Source organism: Micropterus salmoides, unplaced genomic scaffold (assembly GCF_014851395.1).
Source record: "Micropterus salmoides isolate LMB-PRFRI ecotype aquatic unplaced genomic scaffold, ASM1485139v1 Ms_hic_scaffold_23, whole genome shotgun sequence".
Taxonomy (NCBI): domain Eukaryota; kingdom Metazoa; phylum Chordata; class Actinopteri; order Centrarchiformes; family Centrarchidae; genus Micropterus; species Micropterus salmoides.
Genome location: NW_024041484.1, coordinates 10,916,121 through 10,941,693, shown reverse-complemented (window position 1 = coordinate 10,941,693; position 25,573 = coordinate 10,916,121). Strand labels below are relative to the sequence as shown.

At 39.6% G+C, this 25,573-nt stretch overlaps 1 protein-coding gene across 3 annotated transcripts in view; it reads right to left on the bottom strand.

Annotated features, from left to right (window-relative positions):
- The window catches only part of strip2 (striatin interacting protein 2), a 32,871-nt gene extending 9,072 nt beyond the window's left edge, over window positions 1-23,799 (bottom strand). Inside the window, exons 1-11 of one of the 3 annotated variants that reach the window (XM_038739253.1) lie at window positions 23,666-23,799; window positions 15,157-15,226; window positions 13,160-13,234; window positions 8,693-8,827; window positions 8,107-8,227; window positions 6,903-6,971; window positions 6,033-6,139; window positions 5,656-5,783; window positions 5,046-5,234; window positions 4,339-4,389; window positions 666-898 (exon numbers count right to left, since the gene is read on the bottom strand). In XM_038739253.1, coding sequence (XP_038595181.1) covers window positions 666-898; window positions 4,339-4,389; window positions 5,046-5,234; window positions 5,656-5,783; window positions 6,033-6,139; window positions 6,903-6,971; window positions 8,107-8,227; window positions 8,693-8,827; window positions 13,160-13,234; window positions 15,157-15,226; window positions 23,666-23,686 — 1,199 coding nt within the window. In that variant the 5' untranslated portion in view covers window positions 23,687-23,799. Of the gene's footprint in view, window positions 1-665; window positions 899-4,338; window positions 4,390-5,045; window positions 5,235-5,655; window positions 5,784-6,032; window positions 6,140-6,902; window positions 6,972-8,106; window positions 8,228-8,692; window positions 8,828-13,159; window positions 13,235-15,156; window positions 15,227-23,575 lie in introns of all 3 variants that reach the window. The other 2 variants (XM_038739251.1, XM_038739252.1) reach the window with 2 other exon arrangements.
- Window positions 23,800-25,573: the final 1,774 nt, after the last annotated feature.

The window sequence follows — 25,573 nt, the reverse complement described above, 5'->3', positions numbered from 1 at the left end:
CCCCAAAGCAGAGGCGGGAACCCCGGGAGGACACACATGCTTCTGTCTGGAATAGACAGATGGAGAGCGTATTGCTAGATGAGAGTGAGGAGAAAAAACTGAGAGAGAGTTTTGTCTTAACTCCTCAAACGGTGGCACAGAATCAGGGTGGGAAGCTGACACCAGCTGCCAGCTGAATGGTGCTAAGTCCTGGCTGTGGGTGGGAAGTTTTCTCTACTCTAGAGGTTAAAATGGCAGGTGGCCAACAATCACTTTAAGGTTTTATTCGGTGGAATAACAGCTAAGTGCTTTTAAACTAATAAAAAACATCCGTCAGGGATCATTTTTAGAAGCTGAAGTAATGAGTATCAGTATTATTTTTCATAAAAAGGGTCTCACTTATACGGTTTTTAATGCCAATTTGTTTGCAGGATCTGTGACTTTTTGAATTTTAGGATAATGTATGGATATTATCAGTGTAATTTATCCCAAAGTAAGGCAGAATCAATACTGTGAGAGGGCACTTTATAGCACTTTGAAAACAGGCATTCAATTGCAGCTTTTAATTGTTAACACTGTAAAAAGTCCAAATACCTTTTACCAGTATTTTACAGTTAATGGGTATTTATTTCAGACTCTTGAGTGCTGTTAAAAACTAAAGCAGAAACAAAAACTGTGCAATTAACCTGACTTTAGGGGCCCAGGGAAGGCCCTTGGGGAAGTTGACCCTTTCTGTGGGGTGTCTGAGGGGAGGCGGCGGAGGCGGCGGCTGGATGATGACATCACGGTCCAAGGGGTCCACCTCGCCCTCGATGCCGCTGTCTGTGTCCTCGGGGTCCTCTTCCTCGTCCCGGGCGTCATCGTTCTTGAAGGGGTCCCGCTCGTTGTATGTGTCCAGGCTGTCCTGCTTGACCAGGGGCTGGGAGAGAGAGAGGGAGGACAGGAGGACTGCTTATGTCAAGTCACTTATAAAACACACAGCGAGGAGTACTTAGCCCATCCCATTTTTAAAATGTTGTAAATTCCATAGGTGGAAATAGATTAATAATCCACCACATAAACTTTACCTTTTAGCATATATTTGACCTTTAGCCCCTTAACAAGCAAACTCATGCTGTGCAGCCAAACACTGTACAAGCCCACTTCATTTTAAATTCTAGTGGATATCCCAAGCTTTCAGAAAAAATACCAAAGTTTTGGGAAAATGGGTAGACCATCTGAAGGTGCAGTCATAAAAAAGTCTTGAATTTAAATATTTCACAACAATTAAGTGTTGGTGCAAGCTGATACAGAATATCTACTGTGTGGAATAAAATTATGTCAACAACGTAAAAGGGGAAACAAAAGAGGAAAACTCAGTGTTACGAGTTAAACTCTACTTTCCTGATCATTCAGTGCTAATAAATGTCATGTCCTATATTTTGAAGAGAGTACCGATCTCATTTTGAGTTTTGGCCAATATACTGGTGCCTACATCTAGTTTACATTATTCCCACTTATTGCAACATGTTATATACACAGCAGGATTTGATATCTCCCCATTGCACAGCACACAGACACAACAGGCTACATTCAGACTGCAGCTATAGTCTAAGGGGAACATATTAAGGTGAGTTTCTTGCAAACGGAGCACTGTACTGTGAGCAGCCTAGCAAATTAAACATTATTACAAATAAATTCCCATTTAGGGAATAGATCAAAATTAAGCATTAAAGTTGTTGTATGAATGTATCCAAAAGGACTGCTACAACAACAATCTTGGTATCGATATTTAAATGGTTCATCATTTTGTGAAATATGCTTCTCCTCTTTTTGCCAAGAGTTAGATGAAAAATCCAATAGATTGAGCCAGAGATAGTTATCTTAGGTTAGCTTAGCGTAAAAACTTGAAACAGGGAGAAACAGCTAGCCTGGCTCTGTCCATACATAAAAAAACCACCTACTACCTCTTCCAAAGCTTACTACTTAACACATTATATCTAATTTGTTTTTTCCCGCGTGTTTGTGGGTTTATGCTGTGTGCTAGACTGCTGGTCACGTGCTGTGACTTCTTGGCCTCTTCTTGCCTGGTTGTCCTTGCGCCCAGCCAAGATACACTTACTTACTCTTCAGTGTTTGTACATTAAACAAACAAGATATAGCATGTGAATGAAAGAGACCTTTATTTACAGGTGCTGGTGGGCAAATTTGTTTATTTTTGAACAGAGCTAGCAAGCTGTTTCTCCCCCGTTCCAGTTTTTTTATGCAAAGCTACAGTTAAGCTAACCGTCTGGCTCCAGCTTAATTGTTAGCATACAGATATGCGGGTGGTTTCAATCTAGCTCTTGGCAAGAAAGCAAATAAGCATATTTCCCCTCTTCTTTTAACTTTTCTTGCAAAAACGTTGTGTTTTTAATGTTTAAAACCCAGGAAGGGCAGCTAAAATCAATGTGACATTTTCTTAGAGTGGCAGGAAAAAGACAACTTTCCACAGCAACCACAAGCAACATTTCTGATTGAACTTACCAAGCATCTGCATTTCAAAAGATACAGGAAAATGCAAGCAAGGCCCAATAAGGCTAAGACTTTATACTGAGCGCTTATCTACAAACAAACCCATTTCAGTGCGAAACGCACACACACACACACACACACACACACACACACACACACACACAAATGAATGATTGTAGCAATAGTGCAAGCATCAGGCATGAGTCAGCGCTCTGGACATTAGTTGAGCTAGTGCAGTCGATGTATGGTGCGCCAGTGGTAGTACTAACGCTGGACTAAGTGAGAAGTATAGTGAGTGTATGGTGGGGAGGAGGGAGGGAGGGTGAAAGAGGTGAACTGTGTTACGAGCCATTCTCTATGGAGAAGCCATTCACTGCTGTGTGGGAGGGAAAGCTAGTGTTTTTTTCTATCAGGGTTAGGGGACAACTGCTTTCAATGACATCCATTTAAGAGAGAGATCAACTAAAACCCAAATGCAACACCTACAGAAGAGAAAATATGTTTGTGACGATCTTAGTTCACCTCCTCAATGAATGCATTTTCAGGATATTGACCCCTAGTCCAGAGTCTACAGTGCAAGGTGATTTGAGGCCAAACCTGGTAGCAATGTGATGAACTACAGGGGGATGCTACTACAGTAGATGTCTGAAGTGACTGTCTTTGTGGGACAGTGGGTAGTGATCGCTCCAGCACCAATGATAACAGCCAGCAAGTCAGCCCTGTCTCTCAACGCCCCCACCCCCATACTGTGCAGGCGACAGTGAAGGAGGAGGAGAGAGGAGAAAGAGGAGAAAGAATCAGAGTGAGAAGTCAGTATGGGGTGTGAGTGGATGGCAAGGAAGGAGAAGGAGATGAAAATGGTGGAAGCATGGGAAGGAAGGTGGAGTGGGAGGACAGGGAGGAGGATGAGCAGGAGGGAGATAAAAGCAAGAAAAAAATTGAGTAATAGAAAAAAGGAGGACTAGAAAGAACAAAGAACAAGTGGAAAACAGTAGGAAGGATTGAATGGCATAATGAGGGTGGAAATAAGGTTTTTAAAAAGTATCAAGGGGAGTGGAGGAAATAGGCATGTATGGATGAGAGAAAAGCAAGAAAGGAAGATAAGCATAAGGGAGAAAAAAATAAAAGAGACAAAAGAAAAGGTGAAAAAAATAAATGGAAGAAAACACTTAGGTAACGATAATGAAACTCAAGAAATAGTTCAACATTTTGGGAAATGCGGATATGCGTTTTCAAGAGTGAGTTAGATGAGAAGATTGATTCCAATCTCATGAGGTGCATTGAGGTGCCTACGCAGAGCCAAATGGATACTAAAGGACTGGTAAGCAGACGTTTGAAGATTTTCCCCGTTTTCAGTCTTCATGCTAAGCTAAGCTAAGAGCTGCAGCTCCCCATATTTAGCATTCAGACACAGCAGTGGTATGGACCTTCTCATCTAACTCTCAGCAAAAACGCTAATAAGTGTATTTCCCAAATATCAAACTATACCTTTAAGTGTTGGAAATTAGGCAGAGAGTGGGATTGCACCAAAACCACTTGGAGCATTAAACTTTGGGTTTCTGATTAATTTCTTCCATAAAACACTTTAAATGTATAGTGTCCAGATAACATGCTTCAACCTCTTTTCCAAAATAATTTAAAATGTTTCAGTGTGCGAAAGGGTAATATTTCTGACATGTTAAATATTGCTTTCTCAGTTTTGGTGCATCCCGATATGATTGGATGAGGTTAAACAATAAGAGGAGAAGAGGGGAACGAGAAGGAGAGAGAGAGAATGTGGGGGGAATGTGGGAGAGGAGTGCTAAAAGTCCAGCTAAATGCAGAGAAATAATGCAGTGGGAAGAGAGGGAATTTGTGGGTAAAGACCTGCTTCTTGGGAAAGGGACTGTCTCCTTCCAAGCTATCAACAAAGGCACTCTGTGGGAAAACAAGGAAGAGGGGCAATGAGAAACACCAGGGCAATTAGAGAGAGAGATCCTGTCTAGTCGAAGCTCTACTAAAAGCAACGGGCCAGGAATTCTCAAAGCCATCCCAGCACCAATATCATCTCTGGCACTTTTGGAAAACCTGACCCAGCGTAGAACTAGAGGGTGGGTTACAGAAGGAATTGTATAGGATAACTTTACTGCTCAACAATAAAAATACAAATAATGGAAACATTAGTCTTACGTAGCATTTGTGATGTTAGTATAGTTTGGTTATACTGTAGGGTTAAAAAGGTACCAAACACACTTTTCTCTTCTGTGTTGCTGAGATAGATAAAGACCTGGCACAACCCTGGGGCTATGTGAGAAACTGCACTGGTAGGTGTGTGTATCTACCCAACAGATGATTGTCTTTCAGATACAAACATGCAGTCTGACATTTGCACTTCCTTTTTTTGGCTACATGTAGTTTTCAATGAATGCATATTCAAATGTTGCCTTTATGTCCCTGTCTAATTATGTTAAAATTAAGTACGTATTCAAAGAGAAGCACTTGCATGTGAGCATTAAAATAGGGAGTCAAATAGAATGTGTGAGTGTAAGTAATACATATTTTTTATGTGTTTCTGTGACGGGAGGGGTCTGTACCCTGCGGCTGCGGCGGCCTCTCTTCTGCTGCTGCTGCTGCTCAATGAGCTCCATGGCAGAGGCCGGCGGCGAGGCTGCTCTCATGGCCCTGACCACCTTGATGCTGTCCTCCGGGAGCGGGGGCAGGTTTAGGCGCTCCCGGCCCCGCACCTTCATCTCCTGGAGCTCCTCGAAACCCCCTAAGGTGAACTGCAAGATAAGGATAGGAGACAGAAACACCGTGATTCACAGGTTTGTGTACAGTAAATTAAGGAGAGTCCGGAGGAGCAGGAAGATGTATTTTCATCAGCCAAAAATTAATTCTAGAAGCTTTGAAGACAGCCCATACGTGTTGTCTGTCAGTTTTGTAGGTACTAAGATTAAATAAACAATACTACTCATTATTACCCATCACAAGTAAGTTTTAACTCATTTTAATAGCATAGTGAAATTAATAGAAATCAACGGCTGCCTAAAATATGTGCAATTTCTGAATAAAAAAATGAAAAACTCTTGTTATGGCCCAAAAAGTAAATAGCAAACAGCTACTAACCTATACAGACAAACGGAGACGGAATAAATGCACAGAAATAGATTTGTGTCAGTGTTTGAATGGTTATAATGTACTAACAAGTATTGTCTTCCAGAGCAGCAGTAGTACTTTCTTCATGGGGAAGTGTGGGGCATTCATGCTGCAGAACTTGGTCACCATGGTGAACAGGAGCAGGGCAAAGGGCTCTCCGTTGTACAGAGGTGAGCCTGAAGAATTAAAAGATCAAACTCAGGGTTTTTGGATTGGATATATGGATATATAAAAGCAGCTTATGAGATATTAAATGATGGCCAGAAACCAGCGATTTATTTTGTTTGCATTATAGAAAAAACCTGATTGTGTGCAAACATTAGATCAAAGGAAAATACATTTAAAAAAGTATACTACCACTACAACCATACATAATTCAGCAAAGGTGCCTTGTATTTGTTCTACACACATACACACACACACACCTAGCTCATTCTTGAAGGCCTCTCTGGCTGCTCTCCACTCAGGTCTATCGTCCTCTGTTTGAACTCTAATAGTCTCCACCATCAGGTACATGATACTCAGTAGCACTCTGCAAGGAACAGAAATACACAGGACTCAACTTGACTATATGTGAGGGTGTGTGTGTGTGTGTGTGTGTGTGTGTGGCAGGTATTTAACTGGTGCCTTAAATAATAATAATGGGACTAAAAGGTCTCCAAGTACAAGAGACAATAATATGATGTAGGAAATGATATGCAACAATGAAAGGTAAGTGCAAGAAGTAGAGGAGGGTTTATTATGTGATCTGCTTGTGCATAGAAGTATGAGAGGAAATGATTTCTGTGCTCTGCCAGGATAATGCACCATGCATTCACAATTACCTGATGTAAGCCAAGTGGTGTTTTGTGCATTAAATGCTTTGTTCACTCAACAAAAGCCTCTCACTGTTTAAAATAACAATAATGGCTTTCAATTTTGTGGCAGTAATTAGGTGCAAATCTACTCTTCTAGCCTGTAATTATTTGCAAGTGTTCAACTGGAGCTCTGTGTATGTGTGAACATACAAGTGTGTACGTGTGTGTGCAGAGCCTGTTTTGTTCAAAAAAATCAATTCCATTAAGCAGAAGCAGAATATGGAAATGAATGTGAAGGACATTTTGTAGCTTAGGTGTGTGTGTGGGTGTGTTTGCGTAAATATATGTGCTTGTGGATTGAAACACTGAGGCGAATTGAAAAATGTTGTGAAAAAGAGCAAGACAGAAACCTTATATAGAAGAATTGGAAAATATTTTCAGACATGACTTATTCATTCTCATGTGAGGAGAGAAGAATGTGGAGCAGGCTGTGCTTACCTGAGCTCTGTGCTGTCTGCAAGAGAGATGGCAGGCTTCCTCACTGCACTGCTGCACGCCTGGTTGTTACTGCAGACAAAACCACAAGTAAATAAGCCCTTCATTTTAGTGGCTTATTTGAAAAAGAAACAACCGGCTGTGCATATGTACATACATTCAACTATAACAGCTGAGAATACATAAATATCTCAAGACCAAAATACAGATGGCAACATACACAACCAAATCCTCCTTCTTAATGTTGTGTGTTTTTCAGGCTTTTCGTATAACCAGCCGTGACCTGCAAAACACCATGTGTGCGTTTGCCTGATTGGCTTGCTAACACTGCTTTGCTGTGCAGCATGGTGATAAGCCAGACTGTGCCATGATACCTCAGAGCAGCTTATGTAACAACAAAGATGAGCTGGATCCCAACCGAGGGTGACACCAGCAGCAACAAAGCTGACTTGAAGGCGCCGCTGCTGCACCGTGTCCTCATCGGAGGGTTTGAAGTGCACATCACAGACAGTGTGTTTCCTGTATTCCTGCATTTCAGTCTCTCTCTCTTTCTCTGTCTCTCTCTCTCAATGTCTTTTTATCCCCACAAACCACCTCTCACTCGAGTGAGGGCCTCTTACCGTACAGAGCAGATGGGAGGGAGAAAGTGGACATGCTGAGAGACCAGAGCTTCAAACATAGGAAGACTTGGAGATAATTTTGATCTTGTATGCAAACAAGAAACACTGAAACACTGGCTTGAACCTATGACGTTTCAGTAACATGACAACCATCAGCCCACTCTGCTGCCTATGAAGTGTAAAAATATAAAAATTTCCTTTATCTGAGAAGCATCATAGCACTTTTACCTATATTACAGCCCCCTACCCTCTTTCGTTGCCACAGGCCCTTGCCCAAGGCGAAAACAAATTTGAAAAAAAAACCAAATTCACATGAAGAACTATTTTGCACCTCTCTGAGGGGTTGACTGCACTATTTGTCTGGCTTTGCATGCCCTTCGTGTCCCCTCCTTTAATCTTGAATTGTAAATACAAGTCTTATCAAGCAAATCCAACGTGAAAGGGACCTGTAGATTTAATGATTGTATCAAAGAAGAGGTTGTTTTGATTTTCTCACAACTTTGATTTTATTTTAGGACAGATTTTTATCTGTTGTAAAGATTTTAATGGCTCATACATCCCCAGCATATTCGGTGTGTTCTACTCACTCTATCTCCATGCTAAGCAGCTCCAGCAGTGCCGTGAAGATGCCCATGTCGTAGAGCAGGAAGACGTTATGTCTGGACCAGTGGAGCACATCCACCTCCGTGTCACACTCATCAAACACTCCTAGGGGAAAAGGTGTGGGGAAAATGAGTATACATTTCATTGTGTGCTATTTTAAATGTTTCAATTTGTTGGCACTTGACTTGGCGTTTCTCAGGGGAATGACAAACTAAATGCTTTTAAATAATCTACCTTATATTCTCTGTCACAGAATAGGTGTTTGACATTATATAGTATACATTCCAGTATATATGAAATGTGTGTTATTAATTGCACTAGTCTACATTAATTAATATAATTTTACATAAATGCAGGTGGAAATAATAAAATTAATGATGGCTGAATTCCATTTAGTTCTGGTAATGTGCCTGCAGGCTTACTGTCACAATGTCATGGCATACACGCTGCAACTGCACGGCGCCATTGTTACTTATATTAGAAACACCTGTGCTTTTCCTACTATAACAAGACAAAATGTCTGCTGTGAAGAAGGCCTATTGCTGGTTGTAATGTACTGGCCTTACGCACCCTGAGCCAGGTAGAGGATGGCCCTGGCCACCTTCAGCCTCCTGTCTCTGTCAGTCACCTCCAGCGCATCCAGCAGCCTCATCACATATGCCCTCTGCTCCTCCACCGTCAACTCGATCCACCTCCTGCCTCGAGCTGCAGAAAGGACACGACAACACAGTGTGCAAGGTTATTTTCAGGACAACTTTCTTCAATATCCTTTTCCACTGCCTTAAGACAGTTCAATGCAGGCAACTAGAATATATGTCCACATTTTTTCCTTAAAATGTGACAGTGGGGAGACAGACATGAAACATGAGGATTAAGAGACAAGGCTCAATTCCCTGGTCAGAGTGGTGATGGTTTGTGTCTTAAAGTGACTCAACAGCAGCAGTTATGGGGATAATGCTAAATACTAAACTTCTGTTTAGCTGTGGCTAATTTCTAAGCAGATGTTTGCCATTTAGCTAAAACGCTAAGCCACTAACAGTAGCACAAGTGGAGAATTATAAAGACTTTGGAGCCTGCAAAGTAAGCGAACTGTCTCAGTAATGTCCAGCAATAAAGTAAAATGGTGGCCAACAGCCACCATAAGCTGGTCATACCAGACCAAGTAAGGCTATAACAACAAAACCCCTGAGTGAATTCAATTGAGCGATGGTGCATCTTATTGCTTGTGAATTCAGCTTTTCATTTGGAAAAAAGTGCTATTACTTAACTTACTCTCAAATTTTTGCTACATAAGTTAGTCCTGCTTGACCACTTGCCCACCAGTAACTTACAGTCACTTTCATTATCGTCACTTTTTAAAATTTTTAGTTGTGTATGATGAAGTTGATAGCAAGAATAACGTTACAGTACAATTTTGTACTTTAGGGCTAACGTTAGTTTGACCACCTGTAGATTTTCTTTTTTTTATCAATTACACTCGTTAGCTTACTGTACTTATCATACTGTTAGCTTAATGTAGTTATCATACCGTAAGCTTAATGTAGTTATTACACTCATTAGCGTAATGTATCATAATGTTACTTATTAGCTTAATGTAGTTATAATATTCATTAGCTCAATATAGTTATTATACCGTAAGCTTAATGTAGTTATAATATTCATTAGCTTAATGTAGTTATACCGTTAGCTTAATATAGTTATCATTATCTTTTCTATCAGACACTGTACTCATTATCATCTTGTTTTAATACATTATTTACGCCTGGAAAGAAAGTTTATACAGTACATACACAAAAAAGCAAGATTAAAACCCTCTCCTGCATGAATTATTAAAACATTATGTAGATTTTTTTAAAGAATATTATTTAACTGTCACCTTATGTGGACATCATGTAACAAAGGAGTAAAATGCCACCCCTGACAATATGGATTATTATGTTTTTTATGTCATGTTATGCTATGTATTTATACTCAATAGTTGAAAATAAACAATAAAAAAACATATACCCTCTGCTCCTCCACCGTGGTATTGAAAACTGTAGTTAGATGTATGTGCAAACCCAGTAGCATATTGTGATCCTCATCTAAAATCATCTCAGTTTTAATATATCAACATCCAACATGTAACAGATTACATAATTGTAGTTAAAACTGATTTTGTTACAGTATATGAGTATAAAACTTATTCTTATTTCATGTTAAGGCTGCAAACCTTTCAAAAGTTGCAATTTAATGCTGTAATATGCATGTTTGCATTGTTATTAATGTTCATATATTTGTTAAATGTACATTTTATTATAATATAATTTATCACATCTTTGAAAAAATTTGAATAGATAAGCTAGCTGGTTACAGAAATCAAACTTAATGCAATCTGACTCCACTGTTGCATGACGTCCACATACGTGGACAGTTACTCTAAATTTTAATTTATAAAACATAAACCTGTTAATAATACTTTACTGTACATACTACTATTGTTTTTATCTTGACTGCCCTCCTTGAATAAATGTTTTTCACAGATATGCCTGAGGCATTAAGCACATGGCCATCTTGGATTGATGAGGTCATCAAGTAATAAATGTTTGGAAAATGAGAGAGTAACCACTGTTACAATGTTGCTATCAATCAACTGACAACTGTCCTCAAATCACTTGGAGAACATAACCATGATATAGGAACCCAAAATGGAGTTAAAATAACTGTTCACAAATGCCGCCACACTGCAAAGAAAGTTCATACAGTAGTTACACAAAAGCAAGATTATAAACACTAATAAAGTAAATTAAAGTAGATTTTAAACTACTACAAAAATATACAGCATTAAAAAAATGCATGCTTTCTCTGTCAAGGATTCAAGCCTATTTTTTTCACTATTTTTTTCTTAGACTCTTCATTTGATTGCGCAGACAGTAATAAGCATTAAGCAGCATACTGTCTACTCAAGTCAAGAAAACAAAAATGCTTTCTTTTTTCAGAACTGTCCCCCAAAAAAGAGCTTAAATTAGACAGGTCGTGATAATCACAGTGATTTACGCAAGTGACTGATTGGGAATTTATGGGTAGTGGTGAAAAGCATTGATGAGCACACACACACAAAGAACAGAAGTCAAAAAGGAAAACCATCCACTGACAACTAACATACAGTGCTCACTGAACACACACTAATGAAAAGACATTGATGCAAAGAGGCAGCTCTGTGCTCTATCTATGTAGAACAGAGAAGCTTTCATCTAATCCTGCTATTCATTACCACTCAGCTTGGAGAGGACGTGACAGATAAAGAGGACAAATGAGGACAAAGCTTGCCTCGTTCTTCTTCTAGACCAAATGGCAAAGATGTTCTTTTGTCTACAATGTGTGCCGCAGCGAGGTGAGACCTTTATGGCCTGTTGCTTATTCTCAGAGTTACCTTTGCAGTATGTTAGACAATATCATCACCCCAAACACCTGCCTCCATTGCAGACAAATGCACTAAATAGTGGATGAATAAAATATTCTCTTTTTTGGAATATTTTTCTTAGAATCAGCAAATATTCATGAAAGCATGAAAAAATATATATAATTTCTTAACAAGACAAAACTTCTAAATATCAGGTAAAGAAACATTGTATTTAAACATAATGTATTTTAGGACTGACAAAAACTCATGAAAAAGCTGCTTTGTTCTTAGTAATTAAATGTTAATCACATGGTTAGGGTGGACTCATCTGCATCTGTGGGGACAACCATTCTTTGAACAGTTTAAAAGAGCAGGGCTTTGCTGTGGCCTGGTCACCCTCGCCTCACACAGGTCGGCTTAAAAAAAAGCAGCACACTGAAGGGCAACACTGGCTTGTGTTGCACTTCAGTGGTGAGCAAAGTGAGCTGAACTGACTTCATACATCCCTTTTACTGCTTTTTTTGGTGGAAGAAAACATGATAGAAATGTATGTTGAAGTCTAAATCCATTCTCGCACGTCTCACCACTAGTGTGTGTGTGTGGTGCGTTGTCTCGGCAGTGGGTGCACTGAAATCTGATGAACTTTGACTCGATTTGTGCTAACCTTTGTGGGCGCAGTCAGTCACTGTTGACAAAGGCTAAATGATTTTGAAAAAATATCTAATTGCGATTATATTGCAATATGCAAAATTTGCAATATTAGAAGGAATGATAGTTTTTATCATTACTCTCATTTTCATGAAAAACATATTAAAATGATTATGGTGTGATTTTTGAGGGGCTTGTTACCAAACAGAGATGTATATTTAATTTTAAATGGTATTTTACATACTTTTCACCTTTAACAAATATTGTGCCTCCTGCTATTTGAAAACTGCAGTTTAACCCAAATGTTGGCCACTGTCTGAATATAAATGGACAAAAACAATATTTCTCGCCTTTCTAATTTTCCATTTCCACTGTACAATAACAAACTGGCCTCATACGGAGACCAGACAAAAAAGATATTTGCCTGGCAAAATATCCGCATTCAGCTGCGGCTACCAGGCTTGTTACAAAAACAGATTGAGGCTCTGAAATGTACTTGGTCTATGGCTAACATCAGCATTGTAGCTAAGGTGGTGCCGTTAAGTAACATTACGGCTTTAATATATCTATTTATTCATTTTACTTGCAATTTTTGTTTAGTTAACCTTCATGATCTTACTAATGGACACTGTTATCAAGCACTGAACTGGAGCCAACATGCAGAGCTACACAGAAGGACTCAGTAAGTCAACAGCAGTCACACTGTTGGAGGAGCCATCAAGGTCTCTGTGATAAACAGCAATAAAAGGCTGTCCTCCAGTGTACTGGCTGCAAAGCAGGGTCTCGTAGAGTGGGAGTATTTTTGACCCCATTTTTTGTCAAACACACTGTAGACAGCACAGTTTGTACTCTCTCCTGTGAGCCACTGACAGGGAGTTAAACGCTACACCTGGTATCCTACAGGTAATCTAACACATCAAGGGAAGCGAAAAAAGGTTCTACAACCATTTAACAGACCACACACACACACACACACACACTCACACACACACACACACACACAGTACCATGGCTCCTGAAGTCCTCCTCAAAGTATTCTCTGTTCATGGCAAACTCTGGCTCCTCTGTGTAACTGTAGAGCTCTGTGAACAGAAAACAATACAATGGAATTAGCACTGAAACAATTAGCAAAAATATTAATCAGCAATTATTTTGCTAATCTAAGTCATTGTTCAAGCAAAAACTTTAATTGCTTACTAGTAGCAGCTTCTCCGATAGGAGGATTTGCTGCTATTCTTAGTATTTTTCACAATGTTCTGACGTTTTATAGAAAAACACGAAAAAAAAATTCAATAAGAAAAGAATGGTTTGTTGCAGCATTTAATAAAATAGAACAGTTCGAATAGAAAAGAAACAGGAGGCAGGTAAACTCCGCTACCCTACAAAAACCAAACAGACCAACTTAAAAAGTTTCTGCCTCCTCAGTGGTGATCTCATTTGTTCCATGCACAGTCTCACTATTTGTCATGTTGCCATGCATCCTGTTCTGGAAGCAGTCGTCATTCCTTGACCCCGAGGTGCTGTCGCTAAAAAGCCTTTCTGACGGTCTGTGTGTTTGCCAATGTGACAAACACTTCTGGCAGATCAGCTGCCGTTTGCCATCTACCAGGTCGACAGTCATTTTGACTATAAATCAATGCTTTTATTCAATGTTTCTCTCTTCCCATCACCTGGCTTGGAGAAAAAAAAGTTGGTGCTGGAGAGGAGAGGATTCTAAATTACACACTTTAAATAGACTATTGTACTAAAGTTCAGTGAGAAACATCTATCAGCACTGTTTTTCTGTCAATTATGCATCTTTTGCCATCTATAAACCAAGCTCAAAGTCACACAGGAGCTGTTACAAGATACACATATGCTGGAACAATAGTGCTTATGAGTCATACACTGTGTCCTGTGTCTGGAAAACATGTCAGAACCAGAAGATTTTGTTCTTTGCCTTCAGTAGTGTGTCAGCGTATTGTCTTGTTTTTATGAATATCACTGTAACATAAAACAGCTGAAGAAAACCTGGAGGAATGCACATGCAGAATTTTTTTTCAAAAAAGTAGCACATTGTAGTCTGTATGCTAAGTAGAAACAGAGGTATTGGAATTCTGTGGGTGAAATCGTGTGTGTCACATAAGAACAATTCTTAATTTTAGCTGCAAGTCTGACTCAGTTTGACAGGAATGGAGAATTGGATAAAAGCTACCGAAAGTGCAGACAGATTCACGCAAGTAACCTGGCCAGACGTGTGCACAAAGGTACGTGACAAGCCAGATTTACAAATGACCGTTTGTGCTAAAACAAGACTGAGAGTTTGCAACCACGCTAGTTGTGAGCACAGTGGTCCATTGAGCTACATGCTAATGTCAGCATCCTAACATGCCCACAAAAACGATGCCATGTTGAACATGTTGATGCTAAACTGGTCAATGTTATAGTTTATTTTAGCTTAACACGCTAACATTTGCTAGCCTGATGGGCATTCCTATTAGTGTTGCAGATAAAATATTGGATAAAATTTTGACCTGATGGTGGCGCTAGAGGAAAAGTCAGAGGATCATCAGATTCTGCAGGATTCATCTTCTGGGAATAATAAATGTCTGCACAAAATGTTATGCCAATCCATCCAATAGTTGTTGGGCCAAAGTAGTTGACCAACCAACAGATCTTTACCATAACAAGAGCCATGCTGCTAGTATGGCTAAAAATGACCATCACGGAAAATCCAGATTTTAGAAAACAATATGTAGCAGACATGGTAGCAGAATCACAAAAACATATCCACATAAATGTATTTAACTAGATCAATTTAACCAATTTTTGGTGCATCATTTGCATTTAGTAAAATAACATGTCATTCTTACAAAGTATATTACAAGTATAATGAACACAGCTACCGTATGACACACGGGGTGCAAACTTTTGTTGCAATTATCAGGGACGTAAAGGTTCATTTTCTAAACATTTCTAGGAAAGTACTGGCGTTCTTGTGAGTTTAGAAGCTGGTTAGTCTTACCTGAAAGCTCAGCCATTAGAGTGTCTGTGTCTCCGTACTCAAACTCCAGGTTGGGAGACTCCATGGAGCTCTGTGAGGAGCAAAACACACGTACACACTATAGTATGACACTGATCCCAGCTAATCACAAATTTCCTGACACCAAAATGCAAACAGATACTCAGACATACTGTAGGCTATTCACATTTTGCAACACCTACCACTACTCTGTACTCCATTTGTGGTCAAGCACACTTTACCGCCACACATTACTCGCACACACATATTCACTCTCTTCATGCTCGTTCACAGTTTTTCCTCATCATGTGCATTTTCGAGTTTTGATTGGCTGCTGAATCTCCAGGCAGCAATGATTAGTGATTTACATTTTCTGGGATCCCATTATGCAGAGCCCTTCACAATTACAGATGTGAGAAACACACAGACAGTGCTTTAATCAGTCTGATTGAACAGTTAAAGGATGTTCTCCCTAACAAAGTAGCCCATGTAGATGCTGGGGTGGACCCATAAACTGCATGAGGAAGAGGTGAGGAAAGGGTGAACATGCTTCACAGCAGATTAACTGCGGTATCCAGCCGAGGGTCTCTCTTTGCTCTGACTTTAGCCTCACCCTGTGATTAGATTAGCACGTGCCCACGACACAGACACATTAAAGTTTCCATGAACACACTCATGCAATCGCACAAATTATTTTTCAAAGCTTTCAAAACTTTGTCCCAGCAAGCAATCCACATACACGCATGACCTAAGCAAGACATGCTCAAACAGAGGCTCAGATTCCCAATGCTGTGAAACTACATAGCTTTTTTTTTTAAAAAGGAAAGCACTGCACAATGAAGAGGCCTTAAGGTTAGAAAAAGGTCTTGATGATGGTATATATTTCTAGACAAATAGTCTGGGAAACATGAACCAGTTTCTGTTTACTGCTCAGCATAGTGGTAACAGGTTGATGTACGAAAATAACATACACTATCATGATATCCAGACATCTGTTTATGATTAACGCCTGGGACAAACATAAGCTTAATAGTAGTAAGAGAATTAGTCTGGAACATTTTTGTTTTTTTTATCTCTTTATCTTTTGGTTGGGGGGATGTGAACTGATGAAATTTCCCTACAGGGATGATTAAAGATTCATTTTAAGTTAATGAGAATAAAAAAGCCTCCTGGCAGCACTGGAAGTCTCTAAGCTACGAGTGTTAGATGTGTTTAACCCTGTGAAAAATGCCACAGGGCCAGGACTGTAAATAAGGATGTGCTCTGAGTCAGCTATCCTGGTTAAACAACTCTGCGTGCTGTCATGTAACCATGTCCTATAAATACCTGCTGCAACCCAGCCAGCATGAACTGCAATACACAGGACGTCAGTCGGCAGACTGTTTATAACAGAGAGCCACAGCAATGAGATTCGATATCATTACTGCACTTGTAAACCAGGAAATGAGAACCACTTGGGAGTGCAGATGATTCAACAAACCCACAACCAAAATTACAAAATTACCCATAACTCTTGAGTGAGAGTGAAGAATGCCTGTAGGTCTCTGTGACCAGAGGCTGCCTCACCTTCACTTTTACAATCTGCAACAAGTTTTGAAAATCATTATGTCCAACCTGAAATACATTGTTTGTTTTTATAACCCTAGAAATCCAGCGCTTGGAGAACATGGAAGTACAGTGTGGCTTTGCGGTTAAAAGTACCAGGATGTCACTTAAAAATCAAATCATGATCACTGCAGCCAACCAGTCCACATGATTTGCTGCTGAAAAGATCCACAAAGTTCCTCTCAGCATCAAGGTCTATTTGATTGATTTTGTCTTTGATGGCATGAACATAACTGCTCACTATTGATCCAGCTGCCAAGAGGACAATTAGGAACACCAGTCTCACTACTGGCTGTCATATAATTATCTGTTGAAAACATGAGTCCATTTAGAAGGTTCATTGTTTAAGTCATTCATGCGGTGAAAAGCTTGGTCACACCTTCAGAAAAACAAAGGGTTACTTGCATTTTGATCAGCGGAAAATAAAATGTTTGGGATCTTGTGGTCAAACTGTAAACTATTTTTAGTGAAACATTTGTCCATGCCATCTGCTCCTCTGTACAGAACTAATCCATGCTCAATACAAATTAAATTAAACACTGTAAAATGTCAAATCAATGCCAATTAATGAGTTTTAAAAACAAGCTCTATTAAAAAGGTTTTTTCACTTTTATCAAGTGAACTCTGCCACTGCACCTTCCTACGAGGAACAACCTCAGATATACAGCAACTATTACAGACTTGTTGTGGGGTATCATCTGTGATGCAGACGGCTATTTCAACACCAACATTCATCCACTGCTGTCACTGCACAATCCATTCCCATTCATCCTCCTGCTGTCTGATGATTCAGTCTGTTAAACGCTCAAGAGCTAAGACTAGTGAATATTTTCATTGTTGACTAATGTGTTGATTTTTAAAAAATATTCATTTATTATTTGTTCAGTCTATAAAATGGCTGTGAAACATGCCCATCACAATTTCCCAGAGCCCAAGGGGACATCTTCAAATTTCTTGCTTTGTCCAACCAACAGACCAAACGTAGACACATTGCAGACAGCTTTTATCCATTATACCATTCTTATGCTTTCATTTTCAACCAAATTTTTCAAAACACAGTATATTTCACATCAGTTATCTTAAAAAATATGGCTAACCCTCAAAGATTTTAATAAAAAAATTGACACGAACACATCCCCAATATAAGAAGAGGCAACTCATCTGACTTTACATAAAAATGCCTGAAGGAGACTTAAAATCTATGACAAAAAAGTCATTACACTACATTACGTCAGTACATTACAAACTGGGTATGTGGAATATAATTTATAATTTAACATTTACCAGGCTGGGAGGGTCTTAAGAAAAGACCTTACTAGAGACTAAAAGATATGATGGCGCAGCTGAATTGCTGGAGAAAAAATTCAGAATTCCTCTCACGGAATGACCTCCTAGATCCATATCAGTCTGGTTTTAAGTAGCCCAATCCTCAGTTCTTATCCTGCTTGACCTATCAGCTGCCTTTGACACAGTCAATCAAAGGATCCTGCTATCCGCACTCTCAGCAATGGGCACCTCGGGCAAAGCACTCCTGCGGTTCGAATCCTACCTCTCGGGGCCTTCCTACAATTGTTTTGTGGCAAGGACAATTATCTTCCTACCACTGCCTCTCCACAGGGGTGGCCCAAGACTCGGTGCTAGGGTCCCTTCTCTTCTCAATTTACACCACCTCACATGGCTTCTCTTATCACTGCTACGCAGACGATACGCAGCTTTACCTCTCCTTCCCGCCAGACGACCCCACCGTCTTGGCACGGATCATGGACTGTCTCTTGGACATATCTGCATGGATGAAGGCTTGCCACCTTCAACTAAACCTCTCTAAGACTGAACTCTTAGTCATTCCAGCCAAGCAATCTATCCAACATAACATCAAATTATAAATTGACTCCTCAACCATCACTCCAACCAGGGTGGTGAGAAACTTGGGCGACATCATTGATGAACAGCTGTCCTTTACACACCATGTTGCTGCTGTCTCTTGGTTGTGCCACTTTCCTCTATACAACGTTAGAAAGATCAGGCCTTACCTTACTCAGTACGGCACCCAGCTTCTGGTTCAGGCCATGATTATCTCCCTCTTTGACTACTGCAATGCCCTCATAGTAGGTCTTTCAGCTTGTGCAGTGAAACCCCTTCAAATGGTTCAGAACGCAGCAGCGCATCTGGTTTTTGATCAGCCCAAAAGGACTCATGTCACTCCATTACTCAGTGACCTCCACAGGGTACCCATGGCCTCCCGAATCAAAATCAAGTCACTAATGCTTGCATACAGAGTGACTACTGGTCCTGCACCCATCTACCTAAACTCCATAATACAAGCTTACATTCCTTCTCGGCCACTGCGCTCCTCCAACGAACGCCGCCTGGCTCTGCCATCTCTACACACAAAGCAATCTCAGTCCCGGCTGTTCTCATCTGTGACGACTTAATGATGGAATGAGCTACGACATGCCATCAGAGCAGGGGCGTCCCTCTGTAACTTCAAGAGGCTCTTGAAAACTCATCTCTTCCGAGAACACTTTTTCACCTCTAACTCTTAACCTCTAACATCTCTTCTTCTATCCCCTAACAATTATCTTGTATTGACTGCACTTTTTTGTAAACTCTTACTTCTTTCCCTAGGTATTTAGTCCATTGATGCGATACGTGTTATTAGCTCTTACTACCCAGCAAGCAATAGCCGTCATTTCACCGTCTAGGTTTATTATAGACCTGATTTAGTCCGAGTAACCCACTTCTAGCCGCAATAACTTTACATGTGGTTACATGACGTTTTTGCCAAAATAACTTGCAATGTGTATGATATTCCATCATTTAAGCAAGGTCTACAGTGATTACAAAGTTTTTTGTTTCATTTCTTACACATGATTTACGTGCAGCCTGTGCGTAGACACGATTTAGCTCGTAGACAGACCGGCTATTTGTAGACCACTTTTAGTCAAAAAAGTCAAAAATGATTAATAGTGGGGTTTTGCCCTGGTGAGATGGTTGATATCCCATTATTTTTGCAATGTCAATAATATCAACAAGATATTAAGTGTCATTAAATTAACATGGTCTATCTGTAGCCACGATTTATCTCTTATTTGAATAGGCTACGTGTAGTCTGTTTTTAGCCTACCCAGCGAAATACAGGCAATTAGTGGTCTAATATCAACAGCTTGGCTGTAGCCCTGTTTCAGACCAAATAGGTTACCTGTAGTTTTCACCCATGTAGCTGTTGAAGGGCGTGATATCATATCATCAAATGCAAGTAAACGTTTAAAACATTTAAATTATCTTTATTTTCGCTGTAACGTTTACTGCATTCATTTTAGTTTAAAACAAAATTACTTATTATTATTATTTAAAACAATTACTATTTTCAACTGCTAGATGGCGGGACGGCCAGATCTCGCGATCATTTTTAAACGAGGGATACGTTACGATGTTGGCCTTTCAGCGAGCAACGGGCAAGAGTTTACTGCAAACACTGGAAGCGAAAATACATTTACTTTGGTCTTCTAAGTATATGGGGGTCTTTGTTTGACATGTCTTCATTATTTATCTAAATTATTTGTTAACGTGTAGGAACCGTGACATTTCAGCGGGTAACAATGTAGAGTAAGGCACGTTGTGGTTAGCTTAACATGCTGCATGCAAGTGTATTTGGTTGTTCTAATGCAACATGGCTAAAACATGTGTCCTGTTCAAGTATCTTTATATTTGCCATAGAGATAAATGGGTCAGTAATAAATACTTTTAAATTAAAAAGAAAAATAATGATTGATGATGATTTTTTTAACCTTCATTAGAATGATAATTAGAAATGTACTGTATGTTTTCATTTAAAATCATTTGATGATAGTAGTCATGTCTTACAGGAAAACAGTGAACAAAGTCAAATTATAATGTTTACTTATATTCATATTCTTACATTTTCAACAGTTATGGATCCCATTTACCCGAGAGACTGGCGCCGACCGAGAGACCCATGTGATGCTCTTCCTGCATCAAGTAGCAGTTTATATGAAGATCTAGATTTGGATGTAGCCAACCAATTTATTTTATCATTTATGTTTTTATTACCGCATGTTGTTAAAATTGTTTGTATTTTCATTATATATATATATATATATATATATATATATATATATATATATATATATATATATATATATATATATATATATATATATATGTACTGTTTTGTATTTATAATATTTTAGCAATAATTCCTTTATATTTTCATCATGTTGTATTATCTTAAGTTGTCTACATTGTAATCTTTTTTCTTAATAAAATCTTTATATTTAATTTGTTTGGACGGATTACCATTCGTGAGAACCATTTGTGTTTTGTTTGAGTAAAAACAATCCTTTAGCCACAATTCTGTTGTCCATTAGAGGTAGATATGTAGCCATTTAAAAACTGTGTATTTGGTCTATTCTTGGGCTGTGGTTAGACATCTATTAACTTTTCACTGACAGCCCAAATTCAACCTTGTTTTAGCCTAGACCCATTTTCACCATCTAATACACGTCTATATGTATCCGTTCAATGGTGGTCTAATTGATGACTAGACTATTTTTGGTCTATGGTTAGACGTCTACCAAACTTTCACTGACAGCCCAAATTCAGCCCTGTTTTAGCCTAGACGTCTGGGCTCTGTTTAGACGTCTATTAAAAGTCTTTTAAATGTGAAATTGCTTGCTGGGTAGTATTTATTCCTGCTCTTACTAGTATGTATTGTCAGTTGTACATCTCGTGCTGAATTTGATGCTTTGTTGATGCTTGTAAGTTGTTCATCAAATGTAAGTCGGTTTGGATAAAAGCATCCGCCAAATTAGTAAATGTAATCACTTTTACATGAATTGATTAATCAAATAAGCAGCCTCATGCAACACCAAACTCGCGAAGAACCCACGATCACACTGAGATGCTTCTTTAATTCCCGTCAGCATCAACACTGGCTGTCTTTCTCTGTCTCTCTGCTTCTACTGCTCCATCTCTCCCTCCCTCTCTCAATTATATTTTCCCTGTTCCCTTCTCTGCCGCCAGCTGATACTGAAAGCCGCTCTCGCTCCAAAACTGGCACAATGTCCGTGCTCCCACACTCTGCACCACATCGGTGTGCAAACACTGGGCACAATGTCAAGGCAGGCCACCCCCATTTCTACCAACATATGCCACCTAGACAAGAGATGGCTGATCTACAAAGCACAGCACAAATGACTGACTATTCACATACATCAATGAATCAGATTTGAGGTTAACTATTATAAACACATGGGTCTGACATTGAGTGCTTTTAACATCCATAACATCATACCCCCCCCCCCCCCCCCCCCCCCCCCCCCCCCCCCACACACACACACACACACACAGACACACCCACCATCAGCAACCCCTCGTCCCAGAATCCAACGTCTGTGAGATGAATATGCTCTAATTCCCTCAAAACCATTCAATGTGCTCACACACACACACACACACACACACACCAGGGGTGTTATTAGCTGGATTTTGGCCTGGACGACAGCCTTGACTGCTTAACTTCTTTGGTATATCTCTTCTAATTTTTTCATTAGGGGATGAATTATAGCTGTATGGCACTAAAAAAAGAATCATCATTCGTCATCAGACTGAATACGAGCCTTGCTGCTTTTAATGTTTAGACAAGAAAGAGTAGACTGGTTAAACTGGATCTGTGGATAAGTCTCAGCCTCTATGACTGGATAAAAGGAAAGCAATCAATCTAGCTTTTTTTTTTTCTAATTTGATCGTTTAGTCCATAAAATGTCAGAAAGTAGTGAGAAATGGCCAAAATAAGTCCAAGGTGAAAAACTGTTTGTTTTGTCCGACACAATTAAACCAAAGATATTGAGTTTGCAATGATGAAAAAAAACTGCCATTAATAGTACGCCTAATACCTAATGTGAATCAGTCAGGTTGAGGCTCTAAATAAAATATGATGGCCATTTTTCAACTATTTTTGGTTATGTTATAGCCGGAACAATGGATTGATTGAGAAAACAGTTTGCAGCATAATCAATAATAAAAATAAGTGTTAGGTGCTGCCCTAAATTCCAGTTCAGACACTGCTTTTTTATGAACCAAATCATGCTCTTAAAAATTTAAGAGTAGGGCTACAACTACCACTCAACATATACATTTTTTTAAAGAATGAATGTAGGCCTACTATGTATGCTGTAAATATTTAAAATACTGACAAATGTCCATCACATGTTGCCAGAGGCCAAAGAAAATCCTAAATTGGTCACTTAAACACATTTAATGAATGAGATGGTAAGCCTTAACCTGCAAATGATTACTACTGACAGGTTACATGATGAATTACTTTAAAGATAGGCCTGAGTAGAAAGTGATATATGGAACTGGTATTATTTTAGCCAACAAATCAAGTACTGAAGGAGACAAGCCAAGTTCAACTCTGAGGGATAAGAATACTGTATGTGTATGAAATAACTGCCATAAGAGGATAACTATTAAATCAACATGAGCCTATATTCTGATATATTTGGTAGTGGTGGTGCGGTCCTGACAGCAGCAGTCACATTTCACCACCTGCCTTCCCCACGTTGAGCACCGCTGTAGGATTATTGCTGGGTTATTTATAGGAGCCGGTTGCCAAAATAACACCTCAGTGTCTGCCTGCCTGTCTGCATGCATTCATGCTTTCGAGCCAAAGACAGACACTCACCGCATGGAAAAGGACATTCAGCTTGTCTGAAAGCTCCCCAGCAACAACACACACACACCTCTAATACCATGCTGTAGTAGCCGACTGTACACAAACACCTCTCCCATTTACCTCCGACTCCTTCTGCTGATCCTTGAACACATCTTTCCCTTTCGCCCTCTGTCTGTCGCCGTTATCGTTAAGGTTATTAATGATAGGTACCTCCATGTCCTCCGCCTGCATCTTTCTCGGTCGGCTCACTTGCTCCTCCGCGGATAGTGCATACCGGTCCCGTGGTAGAGCTGAGACTGCACCGCACCAGGAGGAGCACCGGCTCCAGAGCACAAGTTGAAGATCTCCTCCTCCTCCTGCTGCTGCTACTCGCCCCCCCCCCCAAGTCTGTTTGGTTCGCTGTCCCTGAGCGCCCCGAGAAGGCGGGGTTAGAGAGTGATCATGACAGTAGACAGGAGCATCAGCTGACCACATGAAAGTAAAACGATGTGGTTACAGGGTCGGTGTACTATGCAGAGGACTGATTATTAAAGATGCTAAAGGACGAATACAACCCAGGGTTAAATAAGTAACTCTGAAGATGTCAGCTTGGAGATATGAGGATTTGGCCCGACAGTATTCACCAAAGATGAAACGTAAAAATTTTACATAAGCAACACACAAACATTTTGAATTCCTGATATTTATTTGAGGTGCAGTGAAGGCCTGTAAGTTACTGTTAATGGATGGAAATGTAGCCAATTAACACTGGGTTGCATACATGCATCCTTTCCTGTGAATCTCTTCTGTGTGAAGGTAATTTGAATGGCGGGCTCTAGCCACTAGCATTGAAAACTGCAGAATGTTAATTTCTTACTTTGGGATTGAAAATAACTATAAAAAAATACCACTACTTGCTCCTCAGTCCAGTCAGCGTGTGAAAACCAAAACTCTCCCCACCACCACATTCAAATATAAACCAGACCAGAAATGATTTTAGTCTGCTGGCTGGTTGTGTTCTTCACTGGTATAATTTTAGGTGGACTCAATATGGCTGCTGAGTATCAAATTTAAAGAACTATTTGTATGTCAATTTTGCAACAAACTAACTTCCCTGTCTGGCACCAATACAATTGATGAAATTGAAATGGAAGTACAGAAATTAAAATGAAAACCCATCAACTGTTTAGAAATGGTGTATGATGTTTGCTGGCCATACTGACAAATATAAGTTGTATGGTTGATTATTAATCATTTTCACAGAACTTACATAAAAGCTAGCCCTAAAATGAGTTTGTTTCTGCATCAGCTTTTTTGTCTGTTTAAATGTATGAGCTAATTTAATAGTTGTATCATATGTTTAATTTGAATGGGATTAAAGAACCTCTGAGGTTTATGGGTCTTGTTTTTTATCCATTAAAATTACATTTATCTGTTGCCTTAGTAATTTAAGTTTGTAATACAATACAAATAAATTTGTTTCGTATTACAAACTTACTTGTATTTTTAAGCAGCAAAATTGGAAACAGGTAGGGAAAAGTGGGTAAATTAGCTTTAGCTTTCACACAGCTAGCCTTAACTAGCTGGAGTGTAGTTTTTACCTCCGTTTTGTAGCTCTTGCAAATTGTAGGCCTACATGCTGTTTTCTCCAAGGAAATGGCTCTTTTGCATGACACACTAGTTATGCTAAAATGGACACAAAATTAATATTGACCAAATATGTGGTTACTGCGTTTTGGCTTTGTAGAGCAACATCGTTGGGTATCTGCTGTAGATGCTGGTAGAAATATACCAACCACCAAAATTTACCAGATTTGATGGATGATGCTTCCCACCAGTTGTGTCAAACCAAATTAACTTAAAACAAGATTTTCTCTGTGGTAATAAAATGTCTGGTAACACACAATCTGCTGTCAGGGGTCCCCCCCTGCAGCCACTTCACCTCCTTTCACCCTCCCTTTAGAGGGGCAAGTGAATTATTGATATGTGGAGTTGGGGGTTGGTGTGTATTCTGCCAAATACTCCTACCTACCAACACACACAAACCCCCTGACTGTGAACACCACTTAAGATGACATGATTGAATCATACAGTTGAACATAGGCATGAGCTTCTGGTGGAACATGGGTGGGGGGGCGG